At 38.5% G+C, this 26,570-nt stretch overlaps 1 protein-coding gene across 3 annotated transcripts in view; it reads left to right on the top strand.

Annotated features, from left to right (window-relative positions):
- Positions 1 to 26,570, top strand: part of grb10b (growth factor receptor-bound protein 10b) — a 124,137-nt gene that overhangs the window by 8,730 nt on the left and 88,837 nt on the right. For all 3 annotated transcript variants that reach the window (XM_041793207.1, XM_041793208.1, XM_041793206.1), the window contains exon 2: positions 20,919 to 21,045. In XM_041793207.1, the coding sequence (XP_041649141.1) occupies positions 20,995 to 21,045 (51 nt within the window). In that variant the 5' untranslated portion in view covers positions 20,919 to 20,994. The remainder of the gene's footprint in view (positions 1 to 20,918; positions 21,046 to 26,570) is intronic.

Below are 26,570 nucleotides of genomic sequence, written 5' to 3'. Positions count from 1 at the left end.
ATGGCTTTGGCATGGTACAGTTGTTCATGCAATCACACAACTATGTAGGGTTTGGTGTCATTTGTTCTTTTGTCTGATTCCGGTGCTAAATCGATACTTTTGAAATGGCACCAGTGCCTAAACAGTGCCGGAATTGGTACTTTTAAGAGATAAAGAGATAAATAATAATTGTGTCTGAAGTCAGTGGCTGAATGAACAACTCTTGTGTTGCAAATGGTTTCTAAAACAAGAAACAGGTGTAACTTCTTCGCATAACATCTTCCATTCCTTTCCTTCCTGGTGGATCAGGTTGGGGTGGCGAGGAAATGAAGCACTGAAATCTGTCTTGTAATTCGATATGGTAGGTATAGGATGTGTTAGGACCAGCTCTATGTTAGTACTGGATTCCTACAGCCACGGGTCTGCAGCCTGGATGTTGGGTATAATTGATACCCCCAATCCACTGAACAGTGGGAGTGTTAGTAGTGTTAGTGTTAGAGTGGAGTGTTAGTATATCAGACCAAAATTACTCAAAATAAACCATAAAGTGAGTAAAGATGCTGTCATGTTTTGTACTTCTCCATTGTGCCGGCTCTGCCAGACTATGCGTTGTGTAAACTGCATGCGTCACGTTGTGACGTGATGACATCTCTCTGCCAAGGACCAGTTGCAAGAAACCTAGGCTGTAACTCAGTGAATGATCCTGTTTTTGCTGCGTATGCATTTATTTCAGATTTGTTTAAAAATGCATCTTTTACTTTGAACTTGTCAAGGAATTAGAATAAAAGAATCTGATTCATACATAAATTGATCTCATTTTGATGGCTAGAAGAATCACACTGAAAAAATATTGTAGGCCATGAATCATGATGCGGATCATGGTGGGAGTTGAGTGCATTTTTACATCCCGACTTTCCAGATACATTTTTTCTTTAACATGTTTCACATTAGGTTCAGTTCCCACATAATTGGCTGTACAGTGTGCTACTTTAGAATTTGGGTAGTTTGAATTGCTCGTTAACCACAACCTAAAACAAATGCGACCACTTATTGCCAACATAATAGCCCAATAAATGTTTGAGTACTTGCTATCTCTCTCTACCCGCAGAGTAATCATGTTCTGCTTTGTAAGGAGTCATTTCTAAGAACCCAAACCCCTGCCAGAGGAAAAACTTTGCGGTATTATTCCTCCCTCTCCTCCTCCACACTGTAAATATGGACCTGTACACACCCAATTTTCATCCACTTGTGACCTGAGGTGATGCAATGCTTGCTTGCCTAACCACCACGGTGTACAGCGGATTGGGTTTCTCACCATCTGGTGTTGGTCCAAATGTGGCTGAAACCCAAGCCTGCGTGAGAGGTAAGAATGTTGCCTTTATTCAGAAGGTAACTGAACACCTGAGAGACTGTATGCTGGGCTGGGTGCAGGTAATATTGTGTTGATTTAAATAGATATGTCTGACAAAATGATCTTTACAATGCCTACGTGCACCACATTTCCCTTTGCGCTCATGTTCTCCTGCTATTATCTCTATATGTCAGTTTATCTTTGTCTCTTTGTCCATCTGTCTGCCCCTTTGTCTGTGTCTTCAACCGTCTCTTTCTATAGCTAGCCTCTTTCTTCCAGTTCCTCTCTCCTTATCTGCCTGTCTCCCTCCGTTGATCTGCATCTCGGCGTACCAGCTGGAATCCAAGATGCAAAATCAAAACAAGCCATGGATAGTTGGCTTTGGTAGATGTACCACTACATTTTTTTTTTTTTGTCCCTGTGTGAAACCTCAGAACAGTACAGACACTTTTCTGTCCTGAAAGCACAACACTGTCCTAAACCTCACTCCAGTTTCCTCTCACAACCTGAAGACAGAGCTTCTGAGCCCTGCCTGTGTTTTGTTGTACTGATCGCCTTTCCAGCCTCTTGTTTTCTTGTAATAAACCCAGACTTGAAAGCGATCAGAGCTTAGAGTGGTGTACTTTGGTACTTAGAAAAAGGACTTATGTTAAGTCCTTCCTAATATGATTTTTTTCTGCCAGCCCAGTTAGTTAGCATTCCTATGAGTAAGTAAATAAAGTAAATCCTCAAGTGGTCACACAGATTTACAGTCTGGCTCTTATAAAAGTTTATTTACAAGCTCAGCTTTATGATGGTTTTACTAGCTGAAGTGTTAGCATTGTGTATCTGACAGCACAGTCAGTTTGAAGAGGTTATGTGCTACCAACAGGTGTAGTTAAGATGCCGTCATGAGAAGGCGATTCCATTCAGTGCCACCTTCTGGGGCCACCATCGCAGTCAACTGGTGCACAAGCACAATTGCTCCCAAGCCCCCTCCATTCATCATTGCCATTGCATAAGAGCAGTTCTCCCATGCAGCCCAATGAAATCCTCATCCAATTAGGCACTGTCCATGTTTCCAAAAGGCCTTTCTCTCATAGACTGGTGCTATTCAGCCTCCCTCGGCATGACATCAGGCCCTCTCTTATAGCCCCACTTTACGCTGCTGCGCTCAAATAATGAAAGCTGCCAATTAATGACTAATCAACATGTGCAACAAGCACATCCAGCAAGGAGTGACTACCATCTAATCTGCTGATTAAAACAGAAGACAGAGATGCTCTGTTCAGCTCTCTCTCTCTCTCCCCGTCTCGCAGTGTTTCATCGCTGCAGAAACACAGCCAGCCCACACACATATTAGTGCACACATTCATCAACACACAACTTGAGTTGATAATTGGAATAATTATCAGATTTAATTTGATTGATTATTGAATTAAAAATATTTTGATCACTTAACATAATACCAATCTATTTAAGTTGTATTAGAATCTTACTGTGTATTTTTAGTTTGATGTAATCAGCAAGACAAATTGTTTTAATTAAAGACAATATTTCAGTTGCAGGTTTTAGATATTTACATTTTTATGGCTATCTAGTGTCTAAAGTGTCAAAACCTGTGGGGAATCATAGGCCAATTAAAATACAGCAGAGCCAGCAACAATCGTTCCACCCACTCCTCTCCCCATTTATACACAGCACGCTTCTATAGGTCGCCTCGCCATCGGAAGTTTTGATAACTCACAGCGCCCAGCTAAATATCACCACTTGTGGCGTCTGGCTAGTTCAAACATATATATTAGAATAACTGACCTCCCCTCTTGAGGGGTTGGGTTACGGTCAGTACGTTCACTTCAATGGGCTCTCCATAAGTCCCCAGACACAGAGTTGGATCTGTGCCATTTCTTGAATTAAGATGCTGTTTATGTTCTGAACCAGAGCGGGGCAGGATGAGGGTAGGGGTTGTATAGGGGGGCTGAGGCTGGTAAAGAGTATAAAGAAGGGGTGGGGGGGTACAGTGTGGTGGTGGTATATAGTGGGAGTTATGGGGTGGGAGCCTTAAATGAGTTTTGTTGTGGTGCTTGAAGGGGACATGGCAAACAACTGAAAAAGCAGACTTATAGCTACTGTCCAATGATTTGTGAAACCCATGCGTTCAAGCATGGAGATGGGTATTGTTGCTAATATTACATTCACTCTTATTTGAATTTTCTTTAAATCTGCACAGAAACCTGCTGTAAAAAGGCACTGACCAAATGCCATAGATTTTGAATCATGTATTTGAATTTAACAAAGCGGCACCAAAATGAAGCTGAATTTCCCGAAATCGTAGTTCCTTAATTGGCCATTTGAGGCTGGCTCCATGAGTGAGTCATTCCATGTCGGGACTCATACTACAATGCCTGACTTTCCATTAAAATCAAACATGTTTAAAACCTAATAAAATGATGTTTGAGCTGTTCTCATTAACATTGGTTTGGGGAACATTTTTTTGTGAACTCAGCCAGAAGATTTTTTTGTGTCACTTTTGCTGAGGCACCTTTAGGGACGAAGATAAAGATTTTTAACTAAGCAATAAAATCATAGAATCATGTTGGAATGAATGACACATCAACCCCAAAAAAGGCAAAATAATTCACTTTTGACATACTTTTCCTGCATGAACTGTACTCACAGTTCCCCCATGATCTCTGCCCTTTTGTCTCAAGCTGATCAGGGCTGCGCTGCTTTGCATAGTGCTCTAGACTCTTCCATTGTGTGAGGTTACCCACACAATGGAAGAGTTAGTGAAGAAGAGCTGTTGTTTGTGGAAATTGGGGGTCACAGCGTCTTAAGTCTTTAGAAAAAAGTAAGTTTGGTTAGAAGTTAAGGTGCAATATAATATAATATAATATAATTAGTGCTGTCAATTGATTAGAAAAATTAATCGAGTTAATCACATCATAATGCTGTGATTAATCCTTATTAACCACAGCATTTCTTTAGTTTTAGTAATTTTAAGATTTTTAAACGTTCTTATTATGAAGTTTATTTTCATTATTTTAACTTTATGTACAGCACTTAAAGCGCTTTTTACTAAAAAATGTATTATTAATGTATTATTATTATTATTCAGTGTAAAGACAGTTCATCACTGCAGTATGTACATACAACTTTTGTTTCATCCAGACTTCCATTAGGCAGCTTTTTAAATCGAAATTTGCTGTGAAACAGAACTGGGTCTGTCTCTGCTGGCTCTGTCTCTGCTGGCTGTGTCTGACCCACCTTTAACCTTTTCACCCCAGAGACATTAACATCCGCTCAGGAGGACTACGGGAGGAAGTTATGGTCAAACTTAGTCATATGATTAAATTGTGGTTATTACTTTTTCAACGCGTTAAGATTTCCAGATTAATCACAAGCGTTAACACCACACCTTTATATTAATAGGCCTTAATATATTATAATAATATAATATAATATAATATAATATAATATAATATAATATAATATAATATAATATAATGTAATATAATATAATATATACAGCATTGATGGCATAAAGAGTGCGAACAGTAAGAACTGTAAACTAGAGCTGCTTTTAGTCTGGGTTGTTATGAACAAGACCACTAGATACTTAATCCAATCTGTCACTTAGCTATGTTGGACCATCCTTCACAGCTCATGTCACCTCAGATTGGTCTTTGGAGATTTGAGAACAGGTGGCTCTTACCTGAATTTAGGTGTTTCTGTAAAAAAATGCATCAGATTTATTGCATGAGAGGCGTAGGTTTATAAGCACCAGCTGTATATGGAATGACCAGCTGCCTTATTGAGATACATTGCTCTCAAAACAAGTTTAACCAGCATTTTTTTATTCAGCTGTGCTACTCTGGTGTTAAACCCAAGCAGATAGCATCTAATAGGAGTTTTCATTTATGTAATCCCTTGATCTACAGTGCTTAACAAATTTATTAGACCACCTGTCTCAGAGACCATTCAGCATCTTGAAGTGCTTTAATGCGGACTCTTTCATTTTCAGTGAGCCCTCCATGTTTTACCATTTCGAACAGGAATGAGGAATTTCAAACTGAATTGACCTTTTTATATCCAAATTTGAGCCGGCTCACTGGGCTTCTCTGAGAAGTCAGAAATGAATCAGGCATAACACTCAACCACTAAAACAATTTTTTCTGTTCAGGAATGCAAGTAAAAAACTATAATTTGACATATTAATCAAGAAATAATAATGTGCTTTACTTTTTTTCTGTTTTTTTTTTGTAAATCAGTAAATGTAAAAATTCATGGATAACAATAATAATTATATTTTAGCATTAAAATATCATTTAGGTTAAGGAGCTTCTACATATTGGTGTATTAACCATTGCAGAAACATAAAAAATGATTTTTTTAACCAATTTTTACCAATTCTGTTAATTTATGGCAGCTGTGGCATAAACCTTACTTTGGGTGGTGGTCTAATAAATTTGTTAAGCACTGTATCTGCCTATTCTTACATGTTGGAAATATCCTAAAGGCCTTTGACACTTAAACTTGAAGATAAATGATAGCCAGCTTGTTACAGTTGTACCGGCTGTCTCAATGATCACCCTGGCTGCAACAGGAATGCACAGATCATACAGGGAGCAAATGTAATTATGCCGCATGTGGGACATGTTTATTCTCATGCACTCAGCGTCATTATCACAGAGTAAGATTTCATTCGTGATAATAGAAGAGGCTGTTTAGTATCAGGGTTAACTTTGTGTGGGAGGGCATCCATTTCCAGTGAAGCGTACACATCTTAACAGGAAAATCATATCCACCAACTATGTCCTTGCAAAAATGCAAGTCATAAGACATTAATTTGGTTTTCAGTGGAAGAAGATTTTCCTCTCATCCATCTCTACTGGAAAATGAAATTACCAACTAAAGAAACTGGACATAACCTATGGTGTTCTCAGCATTTTTTTCTATATACTGTATCTCAACCAGAAACAGTTTCTCTGTACTTCCAGTCATCTTTTACCTCAAGTCTGCATGGGAAGCACTTTTTTCATAGCACTCAAGTGTTTGTTGAAAGATCAGGGAGTGATCAGAGTCCCTGCAGGGCTTTGCATTTGCAGGAGTGGGCAGTAATGGTTGTAAATCCTGTAGGAACGGCCGGTGTGAGACAGAAACAACAGTCTTGTGTAGCTCTCTACCCCGGAGTGAAGTAGATAAAACACTTTGTTCCCTGCCATTATTTGACCCCTAGGGACATAAAAAGTCCCCCTTTGACCTGAGGTAACCTGAGTAGGAAGCTTACAATCACTGAGAGTGTTTAAATGTTTGTGTTATGCATGCACATCACACGCCAGCATTTTCTGCCATATGTTCTGACTTTGTCTGCTCACAGGCCTCACTCTCTTACAGGCCAACATAGAATCCGCCTGCAAGGTTGGGGTTCACAATATTGCACATGTTTTTTCACAGAGTACCCTATATGGAAAGAATGCGTTTTCTGCATTCCAAAGATGACTGAGCGGAGCTCAACGGCCCTGTGTTAATCTGTGTCCGGTCCAATCAGCTGAAGTCAAGTTGACTGAGATGAACACATTTTACAATTAAACACACAGGGGAACTGGTTGACACAGCTGCACAGCTGAGCTACACAGATGCTGTGATAGAGCATGGGGGGGTTTGGTTTGGCAACAAAATGATTTATTTATTCCAGACATTGCCAGAAAGGTGTTCTGTGTAAATATCTTACAGTCGTGATAAAGAAATATCTCTGACCTTGTTTATTTGACCCGACAATGAATGTCTCAACTCTCCTGACGTGCTAATTTTGCCTCTTGACTGCTGACTCATGACACCAGTATCTGTATCAGTAACACAAATTGTTGATTTGTATTACAGTCAGCCTTACCCAGCATACATGGTACAGTAAGATTGACTATATTTGACTTCTCTGCCTTGTAAATAAACACTAATAATCCAAAAATCTTGGCTCCCAAATCCAGGATTTTAATCATGCAAATAAATACTGCAACAAGAATGTTGGCATCATAAACATCCATATAAACACTGATTTCTTCTTCTTAAGTTTTGAAGATAACTTTTCTGTCGCTAGGTGTTAAACTAGGTCTTGTTCTTTCTTTAATATTGGTCACTTTTCAATCCATCCGTAGAAAGTTTCTTGCACCTTAATAGCACAGCTGACAGAGCTGGTGCTTTGTTGAATTCAATGTTTTCCTTTGCATTTAAGTTTAGGTGACTTAAACCCTTTGGACCCTGAGCTATATTTGTAGCCATTTTGTCTCACCTGGACTTACTGTCTTATAAAGCTTGTAAAACATCAATCCTGTCACAGTCAAGCTCAAAACATCTTGTTTTTTTCTGGACAAATGGGCTTTAAGAATGTTTGCTACAGTAATGTCACTGGCATTTTAAAAAAGTTATGGGACTATAAAGACAAGACAAAAAAAAAAGTGTAAATTAAAGCACAAAGATTTTTATTTTCAACACACAATACACTTTTTTGTGCAATCTTGTTCTCCCATCTCTTGGGGACCAAAAAGAAAAAAAAACATTCTGTGACAAAAAGTTTTTTAAATATTTACAAAAAAGCCCTTGCGCTTCTTCATCTTAGATTTATTTGTGCCATAGTTCAAAACAGTTCCTGTCTGCAGTGATACAGAGGGCAACATCACAAGCTCTATTTCTCTCCATTATGAGCTATACAGTCCATCTAACAGCCTGCTATTGGTTGTCATAGCCCATGTGACAAAACAATTTGTGGCTGATACTGAGCTAGCTGTAGAAATTATGGAAAATGGATCAAAACAGATATTTAATTTTGGAGTTTCTGGTGTGGCTTTAATCTTAAAATGCTTCAGAAAGTCACCCAGGTTCCAGGCTTGCTAGAAAATCCAGCAAAAGTGCTACAAAGGCATGGATAGCATCATTAAAACGGCACAATTGGAGGGCTTTCAGACATTGGGTTCTAAAGTTATGTTACATTTTGACTAACCTGTTCCTCTTATTGTTGTATATGACAACGTGGGTCAATGTTAAACATAGCATAGCCTTTGTTGTTAGCTGTCTACAATGCTATTTCAGCTCAGCCTAGCAAAATCTACAGTTTTACTATTCAGTGTCAGGATCAGATTTTAATGGTGTCTCTTGAACTGTTAAGAGCGTCTTTGAGCATTTGCAAATAAACTGAACCTCCTGACCTGCAGATTCCTCATATTTATGCTCAAGCTTGTTTCTGGATGCCTTGCTACAAATAACCCCACTATTTAGGATTAAACCTTTGTAAAGAGAGGACAGGAATATATGCATTAACCAGCAATACCTTACAAGATGTACAGAGCTGGCAGCCAGATACACAGAGACAAACGGGTAAAGAAATGACAGTGAAAAAGCCAAGCAGGAAGACAGGGAGACAGATGGGCAGAAATACAAACAAACAGTCAGGCAGGTTGACTGTTGAGACAGAAGAGTTGACAGTTGAGACTGTCAAACCAGCCCAACAGGCACATAGAGTTAGAAAAAAAAAATTTTAAAAGTCTTCTTCCTATAGCTGTAAGAAAATATTGATACGCTAATATATTGCGATATTTCACGGCACAATACTGTATCAATATTTTAAAATGCAGTATGGATATTTTTTAAATTAATAAATTACTTTGTTGGTGCAGTAGTTTGTGGTCTAATTTCAAACCCTGACTGCTAGTTGGCGGCAGGCGTCGCCAGCTGGCAGCAAGCAGCTTATTGTTCCCTCTTCTCCTTTGCTTAGGCAATGAGATCACATGAGGCTTCTAGTCTGAGTGAGATGGTTGCTTGTGCCTACCCAGCAGTGCAGCTTCTGCTGCATTCATAGCGGATATGTGGACTTGTTTTGGCTTCCAAAACATTAAAGACTGTACAAACTTAGACAGGAGTCAAGTTGTTTGTAAGACATGCCATGCCAGAGTGAAATACTCAGACAACATGACGGACCTGACAACATAGCGATAGCTTAGTGGCTAACGGCTAACGTGAAAGAAGCCTGCTGAGCTACTGCTGGTTTTTACTCATGCAACCATAAATACAGTCAATATTTTGTTTAATTTGTAAGGACCTGCACCATGTAGTAAACGTTAGTAATGACGGCTTCCATAATCCGATATAAACACCGGCCCGTCACGTCATGTCCTCCTCACGACACAGTCCATCAGTCCTAAAAGCTGGACATGAGGATCAGCTTGTGTCCCATAGTCTCCCTCCACAAGCACCTTGCCATTACGTAAAGACAAACAGGCTGATATACCGTGAAATATAAAAGATTTGAGTACATTTACTCTACATTGATTTATTTTTCCAATTTTCTCATAAAAATCCTGAAAGCATTTAAATTACAACAAATGGGAAAAATCCTCATCTTCAGATTGCATACAGACCATATATTTTATAATACACTATGTTTTTTTATTTATATACTATGCGTATAATTTTAATACATTTTTGTGAATAGGTTAGTTCTGTTATATTCCATATTAACTTAAACTTGCATATATACATACAAATTTATATAAATAGCGCAATGTATCGCCCTGCTCATAGTATCCCAGTATATCGCAATATATTGATATCAGCACCCCTGTATCGGGATATGTATCGTATCAAACGGTTTCTTGCCAATACACACCCCTACTTCTTCCCTTACAGGCCATGTTTAACTGTTCAGCTCACAAGATGTGCATTTATTTCAGGTTTGAGCTACACACAGGTTGAAGGGTTAGAAGTTTAATACTTCCATTTTCCACTCTAGGTATTTTTATTAGACCCCTTGGAAAGGCTTACTGAAGGGAGAGAACTAAATAACCTGTTATTAAATATGGGGAGAAGTTGTGGCCTAAATAAGCGGTGGCTGTATTTGAAATCATGATGAGATTCGGTATACATGATTCCAAATATGTATTTATCATCTGCAATGAAAATATCCTCACATAAAGTTTGCAATTAGTTGGTTCTGTTTGTGGATCTTGTTTCCCTTGTGGCACTTTAATGTCGTCTTTGCATTCACGTTTGGAGTGGTGAGCTGGTCAGCTGTTTATCCACCAGCATGTAAAACAGGAGAAGTGTTCAGGGAAATGTTTTTACTGTTTCAATTAGGCTTTACTTTAAATAGCCAAGGTTTCTGGTGATCCCGGGCCTCGCCTTTGGCTTCTCTTCAGGACTTATCACCCTGGGATGTTAAAGCTGGACCCTGGAGATGCAAGCAAATATCAGCACATTAACCCCTAGAGTGAGCAACCATGCTAAGGTAGTTGAATGTGTTCAAGAGCAGATTCTCTTCAAAACTCAGAGAAACATTTGCTAATTGTAATGGTTGAGTTCTGGAGAAAATATGCTATGAGTTATAATATGACTGTTTATGAACTTTAACACCAAGAATTTTCTAGAAAGAATCTGACAGGTTCATAAGTGCTGCCAGCCTCTTAACAGTCAAATAAATGTGGCATTAAAGCTCATGAAAGCCCTGATTTATAATTGCATTAGTTTTGTGGCTTATTGGCTCAAGTTCAATGTTGTGTAACATTGTGTTTATTATCTCATTAAGTGCAGATCACGTATGTAACAGTGCAGCCAAGTTCCACAGGTTGGGACAAAATATGATACAGCCATGTATTATCTCTAACCCATCGAACAGCTATCAAATAGCTGCTGTCATAAAATAAAGACAAGCTCTAAACAGATTTCCCCACCAGCGCATTGGCACTTCATGACTCCTCGTGGTGGCATTTATGCTTTGAATGCACTTTATGTGGCATTCCTCTATCAGACGCCTTTAAATTCTGCAAAATGCAGCTGCATGTCTTTTAACTAACACAACCAGATGAGAGCACATTACTCGCTTTCTCATTTCCCTTCATTGGCTTCCAGTCCATTTTAGAATTGATTTTTAACTTTTAATGTTTGTTTTGTTTAAGCTCTGAATGGCCTTGCTCTGTCCTCTTTATCTGAGATTTTAACTGTTCGTGAACATGACAGGGCTTTGAGGTCGCCCACCCAACTTTCGTTGGAAGTGAGATACGGGTTATCTTTGACTTTGGCCTCTTCAATTCAAAACTTAAGACTTACAGTATTTATCTACAAAGTAGTGTGATGACTCTTTTATCCTTTTAGTCTATATTTAGAAATGCTTTATGATTTATTTTTATGGATTTGTCTTATGCTATGTCTTTTTAATACTATTTGTTTCTTTGTAAACCACTTTGGTCACCTGTGGGGTGTTCTCAAGGGCCATATGAATAAAGTACATTAACATTTACATTTAAATGAGGGTAATGTGAACAGAAGTTAACTGGCCAAAGGAGAAGGTGACAGCAGGGTACACAGAGAATACACCAGGATACTGAGAGACTGTGGTAAAGGAGTTAAAATATGATTAAAAGGTCAGCAATGAGACCAAAACTAAAGCAGTGGATCCCAAAGGTGTATGTGGGGCAAAATTAAAATGTGCACTGTCTGCGAGACTTCTTCCTGGTACAGGACTAACAAATGAGCCTGCAGCAGATGTTGCAACTATTAAAACAAACACATGAAAATATAACAAGTCACAGCTCATCCCTGTCTTAACTGGTACGATGAAGAGACGGTCAGACTCCATCCTTTTTCCACATCCTACCTGCATAACAGCGGCGATTTCATGAGTTGATGTGTGTGGGGGAGGGGCTAAACATATTCTCATTTATAGGTGCCACAGAATTGCATCATATCATATCACCCCATAACATCCCGTACAGTATCGTATCTAACTGCCCCTAATCATCCCTTATGCTATCATAAGATTGTCATTTCATGTCATATCGTTTTTTATCGTCCTATATCTCTCTGTAATTTCCATATCATCCCATATGGTATCATATCACATTTATCATACCTTGTCATGTCAGTCAATCAATCTTTATTTATATAGCACTTTTCACACAATGCAATGTAGCACAAAGTGCTTTACACGCATCATACAATTTAAAGAAAAATACATTACCACCACCATCCCACCCAGTACCCCTACCCTCTTCCCCACCCTGTAGTCCATACCTTGGCAGATGTGTCATATATATAATCGATTCCATACACACTGGAACGTGCACACTGTGGAAACACTATCTTACAGTTCAGAATGAGGAAACACTGGAGGTTTGGTTACAATCTTAAAACAAAGTGATGGTAAATAAAATAAAAACAGAATAAGGGGATACTAAAATAAGAATAAAAACAATACAATATACATCAATAAAACTGTATAAAATAAGTATAAAACACATTATCTGTATCAGCTAAAATGGGTTTGGAAGTACTGGCTTATCACCAAAAGTTTAGTGTAATGCATCCCTAGTGTTGTATTGGATCGTATCATCTTGTATTTTTTTGTAAGCTACTCTGCCTTTTCCTTTTCCTTTTCTCCCTTCAACCAACTGTTCTCCTGATGATTTTTCGCAGTCTTTGCAGCAGAGCATTGTCGGAAACTTTCAGAAACATGTCAGTTGAGATCCTGTTGTGTTTCTTAGTTCATGTACTGGAATCATGCAGTTAAGGTGGAATTGTTTTATGTGAAACTGAGGATGTGATATTATGGAGTTAAAGACATGATGAAGTCCAGGTTTTTCCTCTTTTATGTAGATTTATTTTCATAACTTTGGCAATTAGACCTTTGATATTTCCCACAAAATCAGACATGTTGCTGAAACCTTTCAGCAGAGCACCTCAGTCGACTCCTGGATAAGGTGCTGGTGCTAGAACGGATTTATGATTCATGTTTGGCTTTTTAAAGGGTCTTATGTTTGAAGTCTCCCACTTGCACCTTTGAGCAAAAATCTCTTTAATTAATCCAGATGCTGTCACCCCACCTCTAGGTACAGGCACCGTTCCCCGAAGTTCCCCTTTCTAGTGCAGCAACATCGGTGTAATTGCACTGTCAAGGTCAGAGATGGTTAGCTTTCAGTCTGCTGTTCGAGTGGAAGGAATTGAATCAAAGGGCTCTGAGAGGGTCTAATCCCTGCACTGGAATGGCTTTGATTGTGTCAGGGAGCAATTAAGCAAAGGTGCATGTGTGTTTGGTCAATAAATCAGTCACTGAGAGTCACTGTGGCTCATATGAACACTTTGAAACTTGGTTGAGAGGTATTTTAATGCTACATGGAACGCTTGAGCCTTTTCCCATGTTTTATCACACCAAGATGAAGCAGAATATATCACACCAGTGAAGTTAAAGGGCCATACATTTATTTCATTGATGTATAGTGTTTAATCTTTAATCCATATACAATTAAAGCGGTAGTTTTTATAAGGATCTAAGCCCCAGTGACACACAACCATTTGATTTAGCCTCTAATGCTTTTGCCCAGGTCTAATTTTTGTCCTTGTTGCACAACCTGCTGACTTCATAAACATAATAAACATACAGTTCAGCTACAGTCAGTCAGTGAGTGTGTGGCAACTGTCTAATGAGGGGCCGCTCGAAGAGTTTAGCCTGATGTTAATTTGTTTTGTTTTTGTTGTAAACTGTGTGTCTGTAAATAATGTGTAAATGACGAGCTATCCTTGCATGCCAGCAGGCCCGGCCACACACAGTAATACACATACACATATAAACACACACTCATTACAGGCAGGCCCTTTCAGGGGCCCGAGTGATCACGGTGCCAAGCTCTTTGTGAAGAATCCATTCATGGTTCGCTCATTATAAACCAGACCAATTTTGGCGGAATTAAAAAAGACTGATTTCATTTTTGGAATTTGGAAAGAGGGGGTGAGTGATGGTTTTATTTATCACATCAGCTGATAACAGAAATTAATCAAACCAGAGGATTGTCTACGATCATTTTTATCATTGTAACTACACCCGTGAGTCGAGCAGATTTCAATCCTCACCCCTCGACCCACGACTGTTAGGGTTCAGTGACTCTGCATGAATGGTCAAGCAGCTTCAGAAATCCCCACTTCAACTTACCGACTCCAAAATTGAGTCCAACAATTTGCGCAACTTTGCTTAACTCACAATTAAACTTTTGCAGTCCATTAGGCGTGTTGATGCAAGAAAGAATTCACTGTTTGAACTCCCCCCCTTAGAATTTTCCCCCCAGATTATCCACACCATTCTCATGAAGAACTGAAGGTTGTGTGCCATTTTGCTTTCTTTTTTAAAAGTTTCAGAAAATTTGGAGTGACAGCTTTTTCCTTCTGATGCTGGAACATGAGCTCTGTTATACATGCACTCCTAAATTTATCAGGAGGTGCTTTCGGATGCTGTGTGCCATTTTACACAGGTGCACTCAGCAAAAAAGCCTTAAAGCTGTGGAACTGGGGGTGCAGGTGGCCTAGTGGTTTAAGGCACGCCCCATGTACGCAGACGGCCTGAGTTTGAATCCAGCCTGAGGCCCTTTACTGCATGTCTCTTCCCTGCTCTTGTCCCTGTTTCCGACTGTCCACTGTCCTCCTCTATCAAATTAAGGTACAAACATGCCCAAAATAAATCCCTCCCCCCAAAAAAATAAAAGTTGTGGAACAGACTCATAAGCTTCTTTCACTGTGTCAGTGTTTGCAGTCATTTGACAATACCTTCAACAGGCAGTCTAAGGAGCACCTTATTGTGCTGTGATCAGCCCTTCGCCCACACAGTACACTACATGGCAATAAGCATGCAATCAAGACTTAACTGGCCCAGGTTTACACATTGTCTGCTCAGCCTACAGAGGCATGACGACAGAGAACGCCAGCTTTCTGGAACATTCATAGACCTCCTGTCCCCTTTTGTTGGTTGGACCCCACTTGCAATAATATTTTTTGTCATTTTGTGTCACTTTTACTAGAATTTACAAGTAAAACAGTATGTTCTGTTTTGCAGTATGTTTTTGTACAAACTCTGCATTCAGAGCAGTTCTGTTGTTTCATACTAACTTTTCATTTTAAATCAGTAAGATACAAGACCCAAAAAACATACTGAGAGTCTCTCAAAGGCCTTGAAAACTCCCCAAAATAGAGCATTCACACACCCACGGTCTGTTGCACATGTGCTGCATATGTAAACATGCACATACACACACGTTACCACATACAGTACAAGTACGCATGCAGAAACACATGTACAGGCAAATATGAGCACACATACTGTATACACACTCTGCAGCCCCAAGGGCAGCCTGCTGAAAACCGCTAATGCAAACATGAGATAATATTAGCTGGCTATAAAATGGCAGGTCATATTTTTGAAATACCAGCAGGGGGTCATGAACTGCTGCATAAAAGAGCATCACAGTTATGAGGCGAGCCGCTCGGCTCCAAATATACCCCAGGGTCTAACTTAAGACCTGGAGAGGTGCCTGCTGGGTATTTTTGGGTCTGTGTTTACAGGTGTTTGTTCAGCGGCAGCAGTGCCAAGAGGTTAATAGGATACCCACTTTAAGAAGTTCAAATAGACTAAAGTCCATGTTGTTGAATTTGTGGTTATTTTGACCCAAGGATGGCCAGGGGGAGGGGGCTTGTGGAGTAGAAGAACACCTCTAAAGCCTCCTGGGTTACATTTCAGACCTTAGTAGATTTTCAATAATTTATCAATGACAAATTAAAAATGCTGTTATGTATTTAGATTTTCAGCTGGGTCTACAAGTGTAACATACTGATTCATCAAAAAATGTCATGTCATTGGCTTTGTTACCTCCACCAAGGAGGTTATGTGATCGGGTGGGTTTGTCTGTTCATTTGTTAGCAACATAACTCAAAAAGTCATGGACGGATTTTCAGGAATATTTTAGGAAATGTCTGAAATGGCATAAGGAAGAGCTGATTAGATTTTGGGAGTGACCCAGAACACCGTCTGGATCCAGGAATTTTTTTAAGGATTCTGTACTACTGGGAGATAGGGCTGCACTGTTACCACTTTATACCAGGAGATGGCGGACATGAGTAACTTATCCAAAGTTTTGGAGTTTACAGAGTTTGAAAGATGCATGCCCGGTTAAGGAGACGAGTCGGAGTGTAACAGGGAGAAAGACAGAGAATTGTAGCAAGAATACTCACAATGCTGGGAGGAATAGAGGAATATTCACCCTCTGCCATGACTTTCACACGTAGCAAAGCCAATGCTTTGCCTCACCGTGTCTCCACACCACCGGGGAGGGAGTAATCAGTGAATTAGATTTAGGGAGTGATCTGGATCCAGGAATATTTTTAAAGGATTCTTCACTATTGGGAGATACCATTAATGGCGGAGGTCTGGACTCTTTGAGTGCTTTTCTAGTTATTAATTAGTTGCAAGTAATCTCATATGGCGATAATTTGAGAAAGATTGCACAACTGGTTGGTAATAATAATTATTATAACAGTCAGAAAGGGCATGTTCCTAAATGTCATCAAAACTTTGTACTAGCTTTTGAAAGGGGAGAAGAGGAGACCAAGGATAGATTGTCCACTCACTAGTCAGTCTAGGATGGTGTTAATCTGAGGAATGTGGACTTTTTACACAACTTACAGAAATTAAGAGCACAGGGAATTTTTACATTTGTTCCAGTCCAAGTTAGAAATTTACTTTTGTCAGTTTTGTGGTGGCATCAGAGTGTGATTGATCAGCGTACATATTTTTTATTGCATTGTTCAAGCTGTGATTGATTACGCTAAATTAATAGAAAATTTTGACAGCACAAAGAAAAAACATATTTCATGTCTGATGAGGATAGCAAGACATTTCAGGCCCTAGATTAATCACCATCTCTATCATAATTATCATCATCATCATCATCATCATCATCATCATCAACAACCTTTTTTTTAACCGTTGAAATCATTGATGTTTACATAATGTAGTCTTTTAGAACATGTACTTTTAATGCAGACTATTTCAGGTAGGGTTTTTTTGGATACCAGAATTATAAACTTCAATACTATACTAGTTAAACTCAAACAATATCAACACTTGTAGAAGTCCAAGACACCCAGTCCTTTGGGGAGGGGGTCTTTATTAGACAGGACAGATACAGATAGATAGGAAACTTGGGGAGAGAGGTTGGGTTGACATGCACCAAACAGGATCAGGAGATGAATCTGTGACCAATGTGACTAGTGCTGTAGCTTCTGCACATGTGGTGTCTGTTCAAACTGAGCTAAATTACATAGAAACTTCTGCCGTCTTTCTTGATTGTACAAGCACACTGGCAGCATTTCTATAGCAATGTGCAGTTGAGACTGTTCTTACTTTTCTGTCACAGCGTTGACAGAAGGGTCAATGCTGTAACAGAAGGTTAGAAATATGACTGAGGATCTGTAGTTTTTAAGGCTTCAGTACTTTTCACTATTAAAGATAATTCACCAATGATAATTGTTTTAAAACATAGGGTAACAAAATTCTCTTGATTTATTACACTTCACCTGCTCAATAAACACCACCTCCAGCGGTGCTCTGACAGAATGTATAATGCTGTTTAACAGCTTGTTACACATTACCCTTCTGTAATAAGATATTTGGTATCACTCATCTCGTAACACTCGCAATCTATTTAACAGCATTAATTTAACCCAGCTTATAAGTGAACCTACCAGAGTTGGTCCCAGTTCTTCTTCTCTACTTGACTGGATCCTAGTTTCCCATCCCGACCAAATAATACAATCTGGGGTATTACCTGATTCTTTCAGTGACCATTCTATTTTTTTTGTGTTTGGAAAATCAGAATGCCTCATTTTCCTCCTAAACTCATCAAAGTAAGGAAAACTAATAATAATAATTCTGAACTCTATATTTAAGCTATATTAAACATCAACTGGGAAAGATTTCAACTAATACCATTTGTTGAAGATGCCTGGAATTTCTTTTATACTGAGCTTGTTGAGATAATTGATAAACATGCTCTCTGGACAACAATTAAAGTCAAGGGTCGACATTTACCTTGGATAAAAGGAGGTCTTATACACCTATTCAAACAAAGAGACAAGGCATGAAAATACCATGCAACAAATGATTCCTCTGACTTGAATGCTTATAAAGAGCTGAGAAATAAATGTAAAACCAATACTAGAAATGCTAGAAAGGTCAATTATTACAAGGAATGTCTGTCAACTAATTTTAAGAACCCAAAGCAATTTTGGAAGAGAATCAATAGTATAACCAATAAACCCACAAAAAATATTACTACTCATATCAAAATAAACAATGACACTGTCAGTGAACCATCATTAATTGCAGAGGCATTTAGCCAACACCTCTCCACAATTGGTAGCTCCCTGTCTTGCTATTCTCACTCTGACTGTAACCCAACTCAGAACAGATGTGGCAGTTCCTTCTCCTTTAGAATGATCACACCAACGGATGTCCAACAGGTCACTGATGGTATAAGCTCTGGATGTAGTGCTGGTCCAGATGGTCTGGAGATTAAGTTTTTTAAACTTGCCTCACATGTTTTATCATTTCCCCTGGCTGATTTATTCAATTTATCTTTTGCAACTGGTAAAACTCCCTCATCCTGGAAATGTGCCAGAGTAACCCCTATCCATAAAGGGGGTGACCCCACAGACATCAATAATTATAGACCTATCTCAGTTAATAGCATAGCAAAAAAATTTGAAAAACTTATCTTTAATCAATTATCTAAATATCTTAATGATCATAACCTATTATCACCACACCAATCTGGTTTAAGACCGAACTACTTGACCACCACTACTCTCATAAAATTTACCAATGCTATACAGTCAGCATCCGATAGCAATATGCCTGCAGGTGCTATATTCATTGACCTTGCTAAAGCATTTGACATGGTTGATCATTATCTCCTCTTAGATAAACTACATGCTATTGGTCTCTCCACTGAATCTTTGTTATTTTTCTACTCGTTTCTTCATTCTAGAAGTCACTGTGTTTTTTTTTTTTTTTCAGGGCAGCCAGTCAGACTTCAAGAGTATTGACAAAGGTGTACCGCAAGGTTCATCTTTAGGTCCTCTATTATTCTCCATCTTCATCAATGACCTCCCACAAGTCTGATCTGACTGTCAAATTAATTTATATGCAGATACTCATTACAATCTGATTTTAATCTAGTCCAAAAATGGTCCTCTGTCAATAAGCTTTTTCTGAATAAGAAAAAATCATATTTTTAGGTTGTTTTGCACTCGATCAAATTCTGTTCTTATAACAAAAAACTGGTAAATTAATTTCCTGGATGGAACAGCATTAGAAAAAGTAGATGAATTTAAATATTTAGGCCTTTGGCTAGATTCCCAGTTATCTTTTAAACCTCATATCAACTCAGTCTCAACAAAAATATGTGGTTGTCTAAAGTCACTTTATTGTTCTGTTTAACGTTTTTCCCTGCAAGTCCAGAGAAGAATTGTGACACAGTTGTTGCTGCCAATCCTTGATTATGCTGACGTTATTTATAGCAACACCCCAGAAATAAATCTTCATCCTCTCAATATTTTATATAATAGTCTCTGTAGATGTCCATACAGGACCCACCATTGCCTAATGTATGAGTCTTTGAATTGGCTGGCTCCCAAGGCCAGGAGGAAATTTCATTGGTTGTTATTTACTTTCAAATGTATCTATTTTAATTTTCCTCCATACTTGAAACAATTCTTAGTTCCTTTCAGTTCACAGTATAGCCTAAGGAATACTGATCATTTATTTTTCTTTACTCCAAGAATCAGGAAAGAAATTGGTCATCGTGCATTTAAGTTAAAAGCTCCATCAGATTGTAATAACCTACCCCACTCACTTAGATCTATCACCTCTTTTCATATCTTTAAATCATCTCTACTTATTCATTGTCAAACATCTTACTCTTGCTTTTGATTCTCTTTCTTGGATTTGGTCTGTCTGAACTTACTCTCCTCTTGTTCATGGTCATGTACCATATATTAGAAGAATTTACTGTGCTTTACTTTGTCTTGATGTTGAGTACACTATGTGTGTATATACTGTATAGTAGTTATGAATATATATATATACATGCATATTGTGTATTGTGTAATCTTGGCTGGTTGGTGGGTGGCTTGGCTTGGGGGAGCATTAAGTGTGAGTGATTGTGAGTGTGTGTGTGGTGTGGGTGTCTTTGTGTTTAAATGTTTTTGTGTTATGTTCTGGATTTACCTCTAAATATGATTTTGTATTAGTGATAATTATAATTATGTTTTGTAAGGACCCCTCGAAAATGAGATGATGCATCTCAAGGGGCTATCCTTGAAATAAACAAAAGATTATTGTTCTAACTTCTTAGTAATTTGCATTATGGGAGGATCCCTTAACGGTGCACTGGATGTGAATGGCACAAATCTACTTGCCAAGAAGTTTAATTTTTTGATCTTTTATAAAAACTTGATTGATTGAAAACTGATGTAATATGAGGAAGATTTATCATTATTTTGGAGCTTCATTTTTTTGGCCCATTCCATGTTTGTCCTACAATGTGCATTGATGTTGTTTACTGTAGAATATGTGGGTTAAGAAGTGCTCTGTCTGTGCTATATCTGTCTCCTCAGAAGCTAGACTTCATCTTCCTTTCCTTCTGTCATCCTCCTCTCCTTCCTCTCCAGGACCTTGCCACCCTCCCCTTTCTTCCTTTGTAGTTTTCCACTAACCTCCATGTATCTGCTCTTTCCTCTGCAGGTTCTTCTACCTTCATCTCGTACTGAAACTGAATCTGACCAGGAATACTGTCCCAGAGAGCTGAGAAACACAGAACATGGCTGTGGCCGGATGTCCGGATTATTTCCTTCATCATCCAAATTATCAGGTAAAGATCACTTCCTGTGTAGGATTTCTTTTCAGGGAGTTAAAATCTGTTTTTTTGAAGAAGTTTAATGCTCTTAAACAGCTGAACTAATGTTTGTAGAGGTTAAATCAAGACATTTTAGACTAGATCTAAAAAAATGCAATTTCCAGAGTTGCAATCAGCTGTTCTATGCTTTCAAAAGTTCAAACTCAGAAAAACTTAATTCAGTAGAAACATTGATCGAAATCTGAAGTGCAAATGTGCTTGTATTACATTTAATAACACTGGCTCTTCACTCAACCTTAGAGTGCATGGCTAACAAGAACATTATCCATTAATCAAGCTTCTGGGAAAACTGTTTGCTGGATTAAATCACGAAATATGAACTCTGTCATGGTACAAGTCAGATGTCAGGTATCATTTATATATTTAACATGGGAAACTAATAATAAACCATCCAAGAAGAACTCGAGGTACTGCAGAAGTGCTTCCAGGAACTCTGAAAAAAGGTGAGGGTGTGGATTCAGGTCACTGTGGTTCCTGCCAACAACAGTGCTGCCTTTCCCAGCCTCTCTCCCTCCCTCCCTCCCTCTCTCTCTCTCTCTCTCTCTCTCTCTCTCTCCCTCCCTCTCTCTCTTAGTAGTGTGTTTGGCCTTTTAGTAAGTATTCACCTGCTTTGTCACAACATTTCATCCATGTTAACACATTAAATTAACAAGGAGCTACAGGGAAAAGACTGCTTAACAGTGTTGGTCCAACAGACGTACAGAAACATGTTCTCTTGGTGTACAGCCCCAGGTCACTGCTGCTCTTTTCATTTTTAAATCTCTCGTTGGCCCATTTACTCACATACAAATGCATGATCCAGGAGTTGCTATCACACTTATATTAAGCGTTTGTCCATGTGTGTTAACAGTCATATTTCATGGTCTGAGTTAAAGCCACTATAAAAAAAATACCAGCTCAACCTGACCCTTGCAGACACAGTCCAAAGCATAGAATGTGTTTTATTTTAGAATTTTATTCATGGCATTTTGAGCATTTCAGTCTCTGGTATCATATTTAATATATGTTTCACTGTTTCACCAAGAATATTCTGTTTTAATGTGGTAGTTTAGGGCTTAGCCTGGGTGATGTTATGATTGTCAAACTTTTTTTAAGTCTAGCTGCACTGAGCTTTATCTTACTGAGTCTTTACTGCGCAACAATATTTTCACTTAAATTACAACAATGCATACACAATCTAATCTCAATTCCTTTAAATTATTTACTACCATCCACTGAATTATCATGACAGATGGTTGCACAGAAAAAACACAAATCACTCTTTGAAAGTAGGAATTTCTGCTATTTTTTGCCACAGTGGCTGTAGATCCCCAAACAATAATGTCAAACTTCACCATCACCATTTAAATATCATTGGAAAATGACATTTAAATGAATCACACAACAATTTAAACTGTTTAGATTATCATATGTTAATAGTTTTATTGGTCTTTCTTATCTGGGCCCCTTCAAAATACTTAATTTGTAACCAATCAATCAAAACTGCCTCATATGCTCCTAACATCACATCAGTGTAGGGGTCATGCAGCTTTTTTCAGTTCAGGAGATGCTCATGCAGTGAGAAACGCATCAGAGTGTGTTTTTAAGAACTGCACGACCACAATACATTGTGTCCAAGGCATTCAGATAGTTTTACAAGAGTGCTTCAGAGATTTATCTCATTAATTCTGTTACTACATAAATCCTTCGGCAGCCATGTAGATGTCAAATGTTTGTTTTGGTTTGGTTTTTTTTATAGTTGACCGGGGTGACTTAAGATTTTTCAAAATTTTTAAGGGTGGCCTGACAGAAAGAAGGCCAAGAAACACTGGTTTACAAATATTATTGTTCCAGATTTAGCCATTGTCCTGTATTTTCTGACCAGACAATTTGACCATCTTAACACTATTTGCAATGCTGTGAATGGTCCAAAAAAGTATTACAAGTGGCTGGTGTAAGCTAACATAGTGATGGGATGAACAGTAAAAATATGGGGACATTTTTATGGGCGCTAATCTTTTATATCATTTCTAAATAGTACTGCACAAGATCAGCTGGATAAAGTCAAATCCCTGTGTCTAAGCAGCAGAATAAAATCAAGATGTGTTATTACATCTTTCCTTGCAAGATATTAATACTCACAGAATGGATAGATCATGCTATTATTACTATTATGTAAGACAGTTTGTTCTGTATCACATTGTATTGTAATGAAACGAATCATATTGTATCATCCTTTATTGCCTCATAGCATCCCATATTCTATCTTATCGTATCGTCCCTTATTGCCCTGTATCATCCCATATGGTATCATATCACATTGCATCATACAGACTGTTGTACATATTCTTGTTTAGTTTAGTCATGTAGCTTTAGGAACCACCCACAATAATTCATGAACCTTTGAACAGGCACTGAATAAGGAGCTAAGCCAAACTGTGCCATCTGAATAAGAAAAGTTTGCATTTATTTTGCGAGGAATCCTTTTTATACATTTGTTGTGGCTCAAGTTGGAAATATTTTGTCACTTCCCAGAGAACAACAACAAAAAACATTCCCACGTCAGTTGTGCCTTAGTATTAGTCACTGAGATTTAGCTGCACAGTCATGTTTAGCTAATACCTATTAATCCAATCATAAACGATTAGACTTAAAGACAGATGCTCTATTTTCTGTCATGTTGTTTGCATGCAACAGAAAGCAAACAGCATGTTGAATAATACACAGCCAAACTAATTCTTACTTTATATTTTGAGTCCAAACAAAGGCTTCCTGACCCTGTGCTTGAATCCTGATGTGATTCTCATTGGGTCGATAAGGTCAGACTTCACTTCTCATGTTTTAGTGTTTGTAGATTTGTTCACACCAGCCTCAGCAGAGCAAAGGGCCTCCAAACATTTGTATTAGAGCAGTAGCACTATTAGCCTAGTCAGACGCAGCTCTGTTGTTTGCCTGTCATCTGGGCTGTGGGTTTATCTGTCACTCTGACCTCTGAGCTGCTACAGGTCAGAGGGTTCAGCCCACTTCAGTCTCCCAGATCTTCTCAGCTTAAGGAGATGGACACCAAAGGTCCACACTTTGTGTGAGTGTGTGCGCATGGATGTGTGCTCTGACTTGCTTGTGTATAGGTAGAGTCAAGTCAGGGCCTCTACTGTGTATATTCTTTTGTGTTTCTGCTTGTTGCTCCAGCTGCAAAGATGAATCCCATATCTTGTGAAAGAGTTGTTTTTATATTTCACACTCAATAACAGAGCAGTTTGAGAAACAAACCCAACAGAAATATTTAATTTCATTGGATGAGCCTTGAGTTAAGGCTGAGGTGACAGCCTCTGTCCGAATGTATTCCAGCACCCCCCGTGTGAATGCAGCAGGAAATATTCTAGAAAATTCCCAGTGAACAAGTGGGCTGAGGTGTTGACGTTAATATTGTGAGACTTCTGGGTGGCTGGTTGGATTTTTGCACATTGTATAGCTGCTCTATAATCTTTCCAGTTCTTTTCTTCTCGTTTTTGATCTTCTGAATATGTCCAAGTAGAAGTAGTGTTGATAAAAGCTCAAACTGCCAGCATATGTGTTGTTTCCTCTACTATATTGTAAATATTACACTGTTGCTGTCACTGAAACCACATACTTGGTGATTATGACCTTCTAAAACAGGATACTGTATAGTCTTATTTTGCTAAACTAGCACCAAGTTGCATACGTAGCTCAACCATCCAGTTGTAAACAGAATTTAACAACAACACATATGTTCAGTACTTTCACAGAGGCATAGTTTTTGAGTATCATTTGACCACATATATGATAGTTTTGCTCCTTTTATTTGTACACAGCTCTGCTATTAGACCATCTAAAGAGCTGCAGTGTATTCTACACAGTTGACTATGACAGGTGAATTCCTGTATCATACTTGCATTCTGGCCAATTTAGAGTACATCTTTGGGGTTGCTGCATACAAAAAAATGGCATACTGTGACTTAGGAGGAGTGTAGTATGCCCTAGTTGTGGGCAGAAAACTGGTATCAGTACTGTGATCGGAATGGATTTTTACAAAACTGTCATCACCAGTTCAAACGTGTGCTGTGTTGTAGTGCACACTCGAGGCATAACCGTTAGCATAGCAGAGTGATATGTGAAAGACAACAGCTCAGTCAGAGTCCAGTCATCAGAATATGTCGCTTTGACACAAAAGAGCAGCCACATAACGACACGAACATCACCTTTTTGCACCAGTGTAATTAACATGACGTACTGTAAGGAGGTAAAACATGCATTGTTTTCTGTCAAGGTTTGATATCTGTAATAACAGCAACATAAAGCGAGCGTGTATTTGCAGAGCATCGCTATCGGCCTATCTTCAGTTCTAACACAAGCCATGGGCTGCAGCAATTTGTACTATTTCGGTTTGTATTGTGCTAAATGAGGTCTGGGAAGCAGCTGTAACACAGAAACTTCATACACCCACCAGCACTTCTGCTAAAGCTAAGTTAATCAATAATAAATTTGCTATTTCCAACAAAATCTTGACAATAAAAGTCCATTGTTTTGCTTTTATTACACTGCTTTTATTATGAATGCCCACACCAAAATATGCAATTGAATCCATTATCTCTTTTAATTATGTTATGGCGACATAACACAGTTAACACAATGGGCAGAAAAATTGACATACATTTCAAGCAGTATCGCCCATCCCTACTAAATTGGCATCATGCTTAGTATGCATATGAAGTAGGGGTCTGAATCACCTGTTTAATCACAATATGATACAAGATCTATTTTGGACAAAGATACAACATTTTCTGATACTATTAAATCTGCCATGATAGGATTCAATATAGGGGCCTACAATCGATAGACTATTTTATTAACTAATTTCACTTTTAGCGTGTCAAAATTGGTACAAGGCAGCAACTGTTGCTACTGGTGGTTATTGAGGATGTACAGAGGGGGTGGTTACTGTGGTCACAGGCAGGCGGGAGGAATTTCAGAATAAAGCGACGCTGAAATATGGTATAAAACAATGTTTTGGCTTTCTCTCAATCTGATTGGATGATTAATGAGACTATGTATGTATCATCATACATTGATGGATCATTACACAGAGAGACTATTAAAAACATTTTTCTGGGATCTTATACTGAAACATACCTTGAGTATGCCATCACAAGCTTGTTTTTTGAGAGGGAAGGGGAGTTGTAACACCTGAACATTCCTGCTTCCCATTCCTACCATATCGGCATAATGGTTAGTATGCATAGTAAGAGAGTCTACACTTTTCTGACATAGCTTGTTACCTCAGCAGTTCCCTATATGCCAAGTCTTCGTCCTGAGATCATCTGGCAGGGGAAATATCCTGCTGTGACAGACATGTGTAAAGAGCAACCAGGCAATATTTCAAGGAAGGGCTGTACATAGGATTCTGAAGTTTTCTGGCTGCATGTGTGATAATGGCTCCATATTGTCCAAAAATAGAACAGTGTAAATATGTGCATAGGTTT

This window comes from Cheilinus undulatus, linkage group 8, assembly GCF_018320785.1.
Source record: "Cheilinus undulatus linkage group 8, ASM1832078v1, whole genome shotgun sequence".
Classification (NCBI taxonomy): Eukaryota; Metazoa; Chordata; class Actinopteri; order Labriformes; family Labridae; genus Cheilinus; species Cheilinus undulatus.
This window is presented reverse-complemented; position numbering and strand designations above follow the sequence as displayed.